At 46.0% G+C, this 13,204-nt stretch overlaps 1 protein-coding gene across 2 annotated transcripts; it reads left to right on the top strand.

Moving 5' to 3' along the window:
* The first annotated feature begins 463 nt into the window (after positions 1–463).
* NUP54 (nucleoporin 54) lies at positions 464–12,514 on the top strand. 2 transcript variants are annotated; one of them, XM_058803285.1, is made up of 13 exons: positions 464–620; positions 2,177–2,338; positions 4,292–4,375; positions 4,478–4,621; positions 5,259–5,488; positions 7,556–7,743; positions 8,195–8,391; positions 9,158–9,212; positions 9,793–9,886; positions 10,355–10,462; positions 10,832–10,951; positions 11,291–11,401; positions 11,730–12,514. In XM_058803285.1, the coding sequence occupies exons 1-13, from the start codon at positions 569–571 to the stop codon at positions 11,856–11,858; spliced, it is 1,674 nt and encodes a 557-aa protein (XP_058659268.1). In that variant the 5' UTR covers positions 464–568; the 3' UTR covers positions 11,859–12,514. The 2 variants fall into 2 exon arrangements, with proteins under 2 accessions (XP_058659268.1, XP_058659267.1); XM_058803284.1 differs by lacking the exon at positions 2,177–2,338 and having other exon boundaries at positions 471–620.
* The last annotated feature ends 690 nt before the right edge of the window (positions 12,515–13,204 follow it).

Raw genomic sequence — 13,204 nt, 5'->3', positions numbered from 1 at the left:
ATTATCTGGTCATTTTCAACACATGGCAGGGAGCAGAGCACAATGGGCTTGAAGGTGCCTTCGAGACCAAGCCCTCCTGGCATTCTGTGACAAAACTGTTACCCCAAATCTTGTTTTCTGGGAATAATCCTGGGAAAATGGAGGGAAGCCGTTCCACCCGGCTGTGGGGTGCCCGTGGGAGCCCTCACTGGGAAGGAATTATTTAATGTCCCCGCCTGCCCGCCAGCTCCTACAGCGGGGACACCCAAAGGAACGGCGGCTCTGTGATCCCGGGGTTGTGGAATCCCGGGAATGCCCGCCATCCTCACGGAAGAGCTGCTCGGCTTTGTTCTTCATTTCCCTTGGGACATTAAGCCTCTCCCGGCGCCCCCGTCCCGCTGCCCGCAGTGGTACAGCCCGCTGGCGCGCGCCGATTGCGTCACCGCGCGTCGCCTGCGCCACCCGGAAGCGCTTTGGTGGCGGCGGAAAAGCGGCGCGTGCGGCTGGTTTTGTTTGTGGCCGGACCCGCCGCGGGGGCTCGTACGCGCCTCCCGCGGGGGCCTCCGCTCGCCGTCCCACAATCGGCCCCATGGCCTTCAACTTCAGCGCCACGGCGGGAGCCGGGGCCGCCAACCCGACCGGTGAGCGCGGGGGAAACGGGGCGCGGAGGGGCGGGGCGGGGGAAGCCGAGCGGCGGGCAGCGCGTGCCCCTCCCCCCCCCGGCCAATGAGAGCCGCGGCGGCCGCCAGCGCGTGCCCCCTCGCCAATGAGAACAGCGGCCGCCTCAAAGGGCCGCGCGTGCCCCCCGGCCAATGGGGAATCGTGACGGCGGCTCGCGCGTGTTCCCCTCGTACCGCTCCCCCCCCGCCAGTGAGAACCGCGGCGGCCGGCAGCGCGTGCCCCCCCTCCAATGGGAATCACTGCCGCCTCAGGGACCCGCGCGTGACCCCCCACCAATTGAAATCGCGGCCCCCTGAGGGACCCGCGCGTGCTCCCCCGCCAATGAGACCGGCGGCGGCGGCCCGCGCGTGCCCTGCGGCCAATGGGAGCGGCGGTGGCGGGCAGAGCGTGCCCCCCAGCCAATGGGAGCCGCGGCCGCCTCAGAGGCGCCGTCCCGCGCCCCGCGCGGCCCCCGGTGGGTCCGGGAGCGGCTCTTGAGGCGCTTGTGATGAGGTAGTCAGGTCCCTCGGATCAGTATTTTCTTGCAATAAATTCATCGTTTGGACGAGATGCCCTTGGAAGTTCATTTTTGAGCAAGGTAAAAGATAGCGGTTAACTTGTAAAGTTAGACTTTTCCCCCTCTGCTTTGGTCACTGTCAGTCATGGTGAAATGTAAGACAGAGCTTTCCTTGCCCTCAGTTAGTAAAATAATTAATTGTTGACTCCAAACTCCTTTGGATGGGACTCATCTTTGCTCTAGTTAGCCTGAATTTTACCGTCTCTTTTACAAACACTCTTTCTGGCCCCATCTGAAAGTAAAGCATTGCCTTGTGCTGCCTGTACATTGTGGTGAGGTTTATGACATTCACAGACCAATGTCAGAGGGAAATCTGGGATCACTCCTCAGGACTTCCCGTTGTCTGTCTAACATGAAACTGTTTCAGCTGCATCCCAGGGGTGCTGGGTGCATCAGTAAATCCAGCAAGGCTGAGGTGGGCAGATTTTGGCAATAGAACTTGCATAAGTCTGCCCTGGAGTTGCTGAGACTTGTGTGGTGCCTCATGTGCTGGAGCTGAGTTTTATGGTTATTCTGCTGTCATGTATCTGAGTGTATTACTTGTATGAAGATGATTTACTCTTGCCTTCCTGATAGTTTATAAATTGATTTTGACATTATCTGTTACACTTAACACAGATGCAGCTATATTGAGCAGTCTTAGGCTGTTAAAAATGACTGTTAATGTGAATATTGAATCACAGAGATAAGGCTTTGAAATAAGGTGGGGAAATGCTGGTGCTTTATGCACAGTATAATTAAAAAATAATATCTTCACAGCAGCAGTGTGTTGAGCTTTTAAGTGTTCTCCTTGTGTCCAATAAATAATGTTTAATGCCAATTAATACCTTTTACTCTTGTGTCTAACTCTGCCTGTCTTGCTTATGGTGATGGAAAAATGCTTCAGCTTTTCTCTCCTGGAACCTGCCTTTCACTCAGAACTAATGTTGCCTTGCTCTTTTTCTGCTTCCCGCTCGTCAGGATTTGGTGGGCTTGAAACTGCAAACTCCACTGCCAGTGGGTTTAATTTTGGGGGTTTCGGATTAACTGCTAATCCCGCGGTGAATTTTAACATTGGGAATTTCGGTGTTTCCACTACCTCAACTCCAGCTTTCAATTTTGGTAACAGTCTGGCAAGCGCAGGTAGATAATGCGTACATACGTGTTCTGTGGTAAATGTTACAGCAGGGGTCCAAGAATTGCATCCCTCACTGGGGATCTGTGTCCGCTACTAATCCTCATATCCATAAAAGCTCTGGAAATGGAATGGGAGGGGTTTAGCCTGTTAAATTCTCGAGGAATAGTTTTTGAGGAAAAATAACCCTGTAGGCAAAAGTCTCTAGAATGGGAATGAATCCAGGTGATCCCGAACAATCCCAGAGCTGGTCCCTTTTCCCTGTTTCCTGACATGAGATTCTTGGACTACTGCAGTCATGTTTCCATCTTCCCCCGTGTCTCCTCATCGGCCTTGCGTTGGCTGTCATGAACACACCACACCTCAGTAGTTTCTGTGCAGAAACGAATTGTATACGACCGGCACAAAGTCAGAGCCAGCTGTGGCCCGTTCCCAAAGCCGCCGAGTGTCCCAACACCGCCCTGCTCCAGCTCTCCAGGGGTGCTCGTGCTCCAGGGAGGCCTGCACGGGATGGGGGCACTGGGGTGTGGCCAAGGAAGCCCTTTGTATGGAGATCCATCAGATCTCAGCCATCAGCTGACGTCATTTCACCTCAAATATTTCCCATTCCCTATGAAAACTTTGGACTGGATGGATTTCTAATGCTTGTGTAGGTGTGGAATTAGCCAGGGGGTCCGGTTGCTGCTGCTCGTATAGGAATTCCGTCCATCCCACAGTGTCATTGCTCTCTGTGTCTGCGCCTCTCATCTGTTCTGTGCACTCCAGCGGTCTCATTGGGTTTATTTGCTGTGAACACTCTTCACTGGCTTCATTTGAGAAGACACAGAAGAGACCACGGATAGTCCATTTGATATTTAATTTGATTCTTTGGTACTGAATTTGTAGTCTCAGCCCTTTTCAAGAAAGAATGACTAAATTTGCAGTGGGTACAAAGGTACCTAAAAATGGTGTTATCTGCTGGTGCTCCTGCCAGGGTGTCCTGCTCGCTGGCAGGACTGAAACATGGGTGTTACAAGGAACAATTTCTTGTGCCCACTCACATCAAAGTGTTTGCTGAATGGAAATAAAGTGCCCTTGCATATCAGCTTTGATTTATGCTTTTCATTTGATTTGTGGACAGGAGGACTGTGAGTGTAATAGATCTTTTTTTTTTGCTATTATCATGTGAGTGAGGAGAGGCAGCATCTTTGTGACAAATCCTTTGTAGCAGACTGTCTTTTGTCTTTTGAGCACGTGTAAAAGCAGCATGAGACGCAGACACCTTGCTTTCCCAGGCAGGTCAGTGCTCCACAGGCTGCACCTTGGGCCAGTGCCATTGGCAGCACTGGAGCTCAGGTGCTCACTTGGGTCCTCTCCTGCTGGCCAATGGCTGCTTTTCCTGAAAATCTGTGGAAGGCCGATTGCTTCTGCATCCATCTTCCTATACTAGTGGTTGAACCTCTAAATGAGGTGTAACGGGAATGATCATTGGGAACAAGGCTTAAAAAAAAATGACCCTGTAGAAATTTACACGACTGTGTGTATCTGGCCTCAGGTTTCCTGAGGTGTTAGGACTGTTTGTAAAGTTCACAAAACATCGAGTTGTTTATTAAACACTTAGTAGTGACATTGAGCAGAAGTATTCCTGAGAATGAATGTAAGAAATAGTCCTGTTAGTTGTGTCTGTCACTAGGGGAAGCACATCCCTCTGGTAAAGGACCGAGATGTCAGTTTTCTGCTGCCTTTTTATTTACTTTCGTGACACACCATACAAGTTGTGGCTTTGTGATCCGTGTTTTCTCCCCCATTTCCTTGGGCGATGAGCTCAGTGCCCATGCTCAGTGTGAACTACATGCTTGTGCCATGTGCCATCCGTCTGTCAGCCCCTGTGGCCGTGACCCCCGAGGCATGCGGTTGGTTGTGGTGTTGTGCCCAGCTGCGGGGCCGTGTGCCACTGCCTGACCGCAGTCTGTGTTCGGCAGGTGCCTTTGGAGGCTTTGGGACCACCACCACCAGCGCGGCACCGGCGTTCAGCTTCTCTGCTCCCACCAACACCGGCACCGGCGGTAAGGGACTGAGGGACTGACTGCCCGCAGAGCAGATCCAGGAGTGCTTTGGGTTGCAGGGCTGCTGTGCTCTTCTCGGTAACCATGTACTTGTTTCCGCAGGACTCTTTGGTGGTACCCAGAACAAAGGCTTTGGATTTGGTACCAGTTTTGGCACAGGAACTGGAACTGGCTTGGGCAGTGGGTTGGGAACTGGGCTAGGCTTTGGAGGCTTTGGAACCCAGCAGCAGCAGCAGCAGCAGACCAGTGAGTATGGCCTTTGGATTTACCCATCCCTTAGCAGTGAAAGCACAAGACTGCCATCTTCTGTTGCTGCGGTAGTAGGACAGAAGTGTATTAGTGTAGTAACTGGAGGTGGTTTAACACTCAAACTCTTAAACTAGAACTCAAGCAAGTCTATGAGCTTCACCCTTGAGCTTCCAACAATATTTACCCCTTTGGTTTAATGCTGGTAGAATGTAGTTAGAGAATTGATGTTGCAGTCACAGCATTACTAGAAAGGGGAGGAAAAAGGCATTGAGGTTAATTTAAATGGGAGCTGGATAATAAGCAGCTTCAGGCTCCGAGTCCACTGAATTTGTAACAGCCAGCCTGCCTCTCAGATTTAGATATTGAGGGTGCCAGATAGATGGTGACATGGATCAATACATGTGTCTTGTTAAAAAAACCCCTAAAATTCTTCTAATGTATTGTTCAGGAGCTTCTGTGGTAGATGATGAATGGCTGTAAAAAGACACTTAAGAGACATGATCTGATTTTAATTCCTTTATTTGTTTGGTTTTATTTTGCTTCTCAGAGTCTGATAAGAAGTGATGCTAGTGATAGGTGATAGCATGGTCACAGTTGGTCAAGGGGTTCATTTGTTTCTCTTTATCCCACCCAGCATTAGGCACTGGGTTGTTCAACCAGCCTGCCCAGACCCCCGCTCAGTCCAACCAACTCATCAACACAGCCAGCGCCCTCTCGGCCCCGACACTGCTGGGAGATGAGAGGGATGCCATTCTGGCCAAATGGAACCAGCTCCAGGCCTTCTGGGGCACGGGCAAAGGGTACTTCAACAACAACATCGCTCCGGTGGAGTTCACGCAGGAAAACCCCTTCTGCAGGTTTAAGGTATGGCATGGTTCAGCTGCCCGCAGAGGGCGCCAATCCATTACTCTGCTGAGGCTGAGCAGCTCATGGGTGTTAAACCAGACTTTGTCACTGGTAAGAGTATTCTGAAACAGTATTTTTCCAGGTAATCTGCACAATTCTGATGCATACTCATTAAAAGGTACGAAGATGCTGGAAATCTGGGTGGTGTGGAGGGACTAGATAATGAGTCCAGATGTGGAGCATGAAAGTAACAATTTCATGTACTAGCATTCAGGTTAGTGTGTGTGTACTTCAAACAGATCTATGGAAATTAATTTTAATGTGTGTCTGTGTATGTTACAATAAGACAGAAACAATTTGAAATAACCTTCTTGTCTGAAAGAAACTGTGAACATTTGGAATAAGAACTTTAGGGTCTTTCTTCCTTGCTTTGTCTAGATTAAAATAACCCTCTATGAACTTGGCCTGTGCCAGGTTTAAAATCCACCAGCCTTTATCCTTGCCAGTGCTCATGCTGACTCCATTCCCTGTGTGGACTCGTCAGCAGTTCCAGATCTTGCTTCTCATGTTGACAAATTTGTGGCTCTCCATCCTCCACAAATCCTGCCCTTGCTGACTGTCTTGCTAAGCCTCAGGCTTGTAAGGGGATTTGGGGCAGGCGTGGCGACACCTCCAAAGCTGATCCTTTGGAGTGCGAACTTTGTGTCCTGAATGTAGGTTAATACTGAATTAAGTCCAGTGTTGATTATGTACATTATGAGAGTTCTGTAACGTTTTTGCAGCAATTGTGCCTGCCTAAAAAATGTTTGGTTTTGTTGCATCACCGTTTTCAGTGTTACCTTGAACATTTTATTAGCAATGCAACTGAAAGCTTATTTTCTTGTAAGTTGTTGTCTGAATTGCTTTCACTGTTTCTGAGCTTTGAAAAATTGCCCATTATAAGTTGTGTGACGCAAAATCAGTTATTTTAGAGTTTCATTTACTAAAAAGAAGAGTCTTCAGGTTAGAAAATACCAGATACTAGGTTTAGTCTTGTCCCTGTGACTGGAGCATTTCTAATGCCATGAATTCACGTGCCATAAGTGAAATACTGACAAGCTCCATCTGTGCCACCAGTGAAGATGCCTGCAAAAAATAGAGGAGAAGGTGGCACAGGGATAGGAGCAGAGCATCATAAGCTATTTTGGTTATTGCCACAGAAACACCTGGCATCAGATAAGAAAGAAGCATTATATGAAGGGTTCCACTTGTACACAATTCCAGCTCTAGGATGCATGAGAAGCATGCAGCTCCAGACCAAGAAATGCATGCTGCTCTATGTGTTACAGGCTGCTGTTTGAAGTACCACAGTGAAGTAAAATACATCTGTTCTAGTTTGAAACTGCTGAGTTGCGTAAAAAGATTGTGGAAGTTATTTATTTAAAACAGAAGTACCAGAGGTGTCATGTGCTTAAAAACAAATTCTTCCTTAGCTGTCACTGTTGTGCTCCATGGCAGGATGGCTGGTTCTGCGAGGCTCACTATGGCAGGGGATTACCCTCTGCTGACAAAACCGAGCTCCTGGGCACATCCCCAACTCATTTCTCTCTTCATGAGGGGAAAGGTGCAGGTCACCCACCCACGTACAGTGTCAGGGCCTCACCAAGCCCTTACTCTCCGCCCTGTCACCAGTGCCAGCGTGGGGTGACAGCTGATAGGCAAGAGGAGGTGAAAGCTGCCACTCTGTTTTTGCTTGTAATAAGGCTGATCCTCTGGTTCCATTTGCAATTTGGAAAAAGGCTCAGTTTGTAAAATGTTCCTGATTGCTGTCAGCTCTGCTGTGTTGGCAACTCCCCTGATGGAAAAAGGATACTTAGGAACTTTTTGTAAAAATCCAAACTGTTTCAGAAGCTGCTGTACTGATGGCTGTGTGAGAGATTGATTTACAAGGGGATTGATTTCATGTTTGTGCAGCTTTGAATAAATTGTGAGTTAAATTTGGAACCAGTTGCTCTAAAAACAGAGGGATTTAGCCCTCCTCTTCATGCCACAAGGATAGGCATTTGCTAAGTAACATACCTTCATTTTTCATGTGTTCTTTGGCAGGCTGTGGGTTACAGTTTAATGCCCAACAACAAAGATGAAGATGGCCTCGTGGTCTTGGTGTTTAACAGAAAAGAAGCAGATATTCGAAGCCAGCAGCAGCAGCTCGTAGAATCGCTACACAAAATTTTGGGAGGAAACCAGACCCTCACTGTCAATGTCGAAGGTGTTAAAACAATGCCCGATGACCAGTACGTGAACTTCCCACAGGGTTGCCCATTTATATTGCATGTTAGAATGGGTTGGTGCCTAAGTCTACTGTCTCCCCTTCTCCTTGATTTTAGATCTCTTCATCCCGAGTTTGATTTGTATCTCTTATTCCTTCATATAGTTTTTCTTACAACATTGAGTCCAGTGCCTTTTCAGAGATTTTAGGTTATTCTTAATGTAGTACTAGTATCACCATAGGATATGGTTGGTAAAACCGGGAGGAGCAGAGAATGTAATGGTATTTACAGTTTTTCATTCTCTCTCCCTTGCTGTGTTAAACCCTGCAGCTACTGGTACTTTACATCTCACTTAGTAAAGAAGTTAAAAGTCAGCTGGGAGAAGTGATAGCTTGGATTTTGGGTGGTTGTGTATTGTGTTACCTCCTTCGTGCTGCTGACCTTTTCCTGACATTCTGCATTTTGCCTCGCTCAGGACAGAAGTGATCATTTATATTGTGGAGCGCTCCCCCAACGGCACCTCCAGGAGAGTTCCTGCAACGACCCTCTATGCCCACTTCGAGCAAGCCAACATCAAATCATCCCTGCAGCAGCTGGGGGTCAGCCTGTCCATGGCCAGGACAGAGCTGTCCCCAGCACAAGTCAAGCAGCTCCTGCAGAACCCTCCTGCCGGTGCGTGGGCTGGGCCTTCTGTGCTCTCCAGGAAAAAAGCTGGTGTCAGCTGGAAAACACCTGTGAAAATAATAAGAAAAAAAGAAAAGTTAAAAATCAGAATAATCATGTCCTATACTCACAGTTTTCAGATGGCTCTCTTAGCTTGCCTGTGTGGCCACAGACAGCTTTGCACATATAGCTTTGTTTTAGAGTAGTTAAGGGCTTTTCATGTAATTTGATGACTTACCTTTGTATCTATAGCTTTTATATATGTCCATGTTTAGGATATGAAAGGTTATGAAATCTGGATTGGAAAAGGCATTTGGCCTAGTCTTGCAGAAAAGCCAGAGCTAACTCCTACTGAGATTATTTTGCCAACTGATTTGTTACTTTGATCACTTAGTTACTGATATTTTAAATATTTGTTTGTTTCACACAATAAGCAACTTCAAAAGGACAGATGACCCAAGTGTGGCATATAATGGGAACAGTAGGAATTTCTGCCTTTAAAGTATGGATTATCCAATGGGAGCACCTATGGGTTATTCTTTTCCCCTGCTTTCAAACCAGTCCTTGACAGCTTTTGGGTCTGAATTTACTGCTTCTGCTCAGGACCAGGAGATTTAAAGGACTACCCTAGTTTAATTAACCTTAATTTGTGCAACAGGCATTTGGGTTAGCATAGTTCATAGGGTTTGTGTATTGCACAGCATTTTTTCCAGTTAGCAGCTGTAATATCTCTCAGATAGCCCTACGAAAAATCCTTTTTTTTTTTTTTTTTTAGGTGTTGATCCTATTATATGGGAACAAGCCAAAGTTGATAATCCCGATCCTGATAAGTAAGTCAAATAGTATGTTCAAGTATTGAAATACTGCAACAAGGCTTGGACAGGGGAGAAAGAGATAATAATTGCATAGTACCCTTCAGATAACTTGTGAGAAAGTTACTCGAGTACAACTTGGCCAAGTGCTGATCCCCTTGAAAGCAGTGAAGATTACTGGAGGTGCCTGTCTTAATCCTGTTACCCATTTAGGCGCTTAGGAGCTGTCAGGATAGAGAAAGAGTCTTACTTGGGTTCCTTAGAGGAGTGGTGTCCTCCGTTACATGGATTAGTTATTGGGATTTATTTTTTGCAACCCTTATGGTTTTTTCTCTTTTCTGCTGAAGGTGCTGCGCCCTTGTACCCTCCAGTGGTTACAGATAAATTGGGCTGGTTTCTTTATGAAAAAGGAAGACGTTATGGGGAACAGTTAGGACTCTAAAACTAAGCAAAAGAAGATATGGTTATATATTAATTTATAAAAGATCAGCATAATCTGTGACTTTATGTTAGATTCTGTTTCATAATTATTAATCCTTATCATGTTTGATGTGTCCAGTATAGAAACATGTTGTAAGAAATATTTGTGTTCTCCTAGGCTTATTCCTGTGCCAATGGTGGGTTTCAAGGAGCTGCTGAGAAGATTGAAGGTCCAGGATCAGATGACCAAACAGCATCAAACTCGATTAGATGTAAGGTTGCTCATCTTTATCGTGACTTGCTGTTGACAAAGGATGCACTATTAAATGCACCTAGCCCTGTGTGTTCAAAATGGAAACATGAACCATTGTCTTAATATATCCCTTAAATAGATCTTTGCCCAAAAACTGAGCAGAGTAGTTTGGCTTTCATTTGTTTGAGGTTCCAGCTTATTGTTTTGTTACAGGCTAATCCACACCCACTCCATTAAGTCCATTGGCAGAAACTTTTAACTTTGGGCAACCAATTTTCCAGTGCCTTCTGAAAATCCCAGTTGTGTATGAAAATAAATACAAAGCAGAACAGTAGAGATAGAAGAAAGCTTTCTAAAATCATCTGGGGCAAGGACACCAAGTTGCTAAGTGGTGTAGTGTCATGAAGCTTCCAGTTTTAAATTAGGCCTACCTTGTTCTGTTATCAAAAACTCTCTGGCTTCTAGTTGACTCCCATCTCCTCTGCAGATAATATCAGAAGATATCAGTGAGCTGCAGAAAAACCAAACGACAACTATGGCAAAAATTGCACAATACAAAAGGAAACTGATGGCGCTTTCGCACAGAACCTTGCAGGTAACAAGGATAATCTAAACGAGTCCTTTGACACGCTTCAGTGCCACAAGCAGTCTCAGAGGGAAGAAGAACCTGTTCCATCTTGTGCAGGCCAGTGCTGAAAATTATTCTGACCTCAGCTAACAGGTGTTCATTTAAGTACCAGGCAGAGCTGTCAGGGAAAGCTCAGGTCTGCTGTACTGGGGAACCTTCTCTCTCACCTACCCAAAACCACAGGGCTGCTCTGAGGTCTTAGAGCAGCAGACTAAATGACACAACAAATGCAGTGAGAAACAGGCTGGAGGAGGGGCAAAAATATGTAGAGATGGGCTGGTGGGGAGAAGTATGGGCCAAGTGTTCTCTAATGAACGTCAAAGGCTTCTTTTGTAGGTGCTAATAAAGCAGGAGATCCAAAGGAAAAGTGGTTATGCCATTCAGGCAGATGAGGAGCAGCTTCGTGTACAGTTGGATACAATTCAGTGTGAACTTAACGCACCCACGCAGTTCAAGGTGAGTGGCTGACAGCATTTGGCTAACACCTCTGGGGTTTCCTCACTGAAAACATGGCAGTTTTCCAAAACACATTGTGTATATTAGTTGTGGAAGGCTTTCAGTCTCGGTGTGATAGGTTGTAGTATTGTGCTCTTTGCTGAATAGCCAATAGGTATTTCAGTAGTTTTGAGTTCTTGGAAATCATGGAGTCGCTTACCCTTTGCATGTCTTCCAGAACATCTAAAAATTGAATGAGCAGCAATGTTTCCAGCCCTGGAGACTCAAGGAATGGTAGATGCTGGAGTTGTGGCAGCTGTAAATGAGTTGTGTTTGATTTAAGCCTGTTTCTCTTCCCAGGGCAGACTGAATGAGCTCATGTCCCAGATCAGGATGCAAAACCACTTTGGAGCAGTGCGGGCTGAAGAGCGCTATTACATAGATGCTGACCTCTTAAGGGAAATCAAGCAAGTGAGTGTTACTGGGTAGAACCCTGGCCTACTCTTTGAGCTTGATCATTTAAGCCAGACACACACTGACTGGATCTAGAATGTCATGTTGTCATGTTTGATCAAGTCATCCTTGTAATTGGTCTCAGTGCTGGGGCACCAAGCTATTGTACAAAACCACTCTGTGGAGACAGGCTGTTAGCACAGAAAATGCTGTTATTCCTTCCTCAGAGAAATGATGCCAGGATTATCAATGTGCCAATGCCACCAGTCGTGACACTTCTGAGAAATATTACCTAGTAAGTTGTGAAGTTGAACAATACTCACACTGGTTTCTGAACTATCTGCAGCACCTGAAGCAGCAGCAAGAAGGGCTGAGTCACCTAATCAGCATCATCAAAGATGATTTGGAGGACATCAAGCTAATAGAACACGGGTTGAACGAGAGCATTCCCATCCGAGGGGGAGTCTTCAGTTGACTGGTGGAGGTTTACACAGAACATGGTAGTGGAGTTCATGGCTCACCTTCCAAGGCTAAAACTGTTGAGGTAAAATAAAACACATGTCTTGTAGGAGCAAAATGGTATTTTGTCTGTTACTTTTAGAATTAGCAAAGCCTCTTCTAAGCTTTTAAAATTGACCTTTGGAAGGTTTATATTTTATAAAGCTGTACATGCTTTAACAAAAGAAGGAAAACTGAATCTGTTCAGATACCGTTTTACTACAAAACTATATGTACTATTGTACATTTGTTTTCCTTTTTTCTTCTTTTTTTACAACAGCATTGTCCTAAAAAATGCAGTGCTGAGGGGATTGTTTCACTAATGACTCGGTTTGTGGAAAGCTTAGCCTGCTTCCATGTTTCTGTCAGAACAATCAAGTAGCACCATTGTGTAAACAGCTAACTTAAATCATTAGAGAGATACTTGTTGCTGTAACTATGTTGTTCTCTGCAATACCAGTCAGTTACTGGGGCAAGCTGCAGAAAGTTCATGTTTCCAGTTTCTGTCCTTCCTTTGGAGTGCAAGGATCTGAAGGTTATGTTTTGATCACTTTATATATATGAGTTATACAAAGCTTTGCTGCCCCTCCAAGTAACAGTATGTCTGGACGTTGTCTTCTGCCTTTTTTAAAAATCACCCAAAAGTAATAAATTCAGTCTGAATTTGTAATAAGCAGTGTGTGGTGTTGGCTCTCAGTGACATCGGCAAAGCAATGACGCTGCTCCCGGCTCCAGGTAATGCACTTCACTCTGCTCCAGGCACTGCAAGGTAGCAGGCTGTCACCCAGTGTCACAGAGCTGCATGGCAGCCTCAGTCCCCAAACCAAAGTGAAAGGTGTGGCTCCTAGATCCTACCGGGCAGCAAGCGCTGCAGAGCAGGTACCTACTCACCCCATGTCATGGAGAGAGACCTGCTTTTCCCCTCAGTGCCAAAGTCACCAAAAATAACTGAAACAAAAAACAGTGTTCTGCAGTTGGAGTTTGTACAGCAGAAAAAAACATGGAAGGGGCAAAATCAGTTTGTTCATTAGCCATCAAAATTAATTCCATTAATTAAATTTGAAGGATGGAAAAATAGAAATACAGCTGCAATATGCTGGGACCCCTATTGTGCATTTGAGAGTGTTTGTGGAAGCATGATTCCATTACAATTGAAAAAGCATATGTGGAGCTCTAGCTAAGGGGGAACAGGATTAGTTTCCTTTTGGAAGCATAGTTCCAGTTAATAAACTGTCTGCACTGGGCAATGAGCTCTGTAAGAAATTGAGTGAGGCTAGAATTCTGTTTTGGAGGCTGGGGTAGCAGTCTTGAGTCTTCTGCCAT

Source organism: Ammospiza caudacuta, chromosome 4 (assembly GCF_027887145.1).
Source record: "Ammospiza caudacuta isolate bAmmCau1 chromosome 4, bAmmCau1.pri, whole genome shotgun sequence".
Lineage (NCBI taxonomy): Eukaryota > Metazoa > Chordata > Aves > Passeriformes > Passerellidae > Ammospiza > Ammospiza caudacuta.
Note: the sequence above shows the minus strand (reverse complement) of the source record. Positions and strands in the feature narration are given on the sequence as shown.

Bases quoted from the DNA above. Each gene is read 5' to 3' on its own strand.
- NUP54 (XM_058803285.1), top strand. From the start codon at position 569: ATGGCCTTCAACTTCAGCGCCACGGCGGGAGCCGGGGCCGCCAACCCG. The intron at 4,622-5,258 runs GTGAGTATGGCC...TATCCCACCCAG, and splicing joins GCAGCAGCAGCAGCAGACCA to CATTAGGCACTGGGTTGTTC. The intron at 8,392-9,157 runs GTGCGTGGGCTG...TTTTTTTTTTAG, and splicing joins CCTGCAGAACCCTCCTGCCG to GTGTTGATCCTATTATATGG.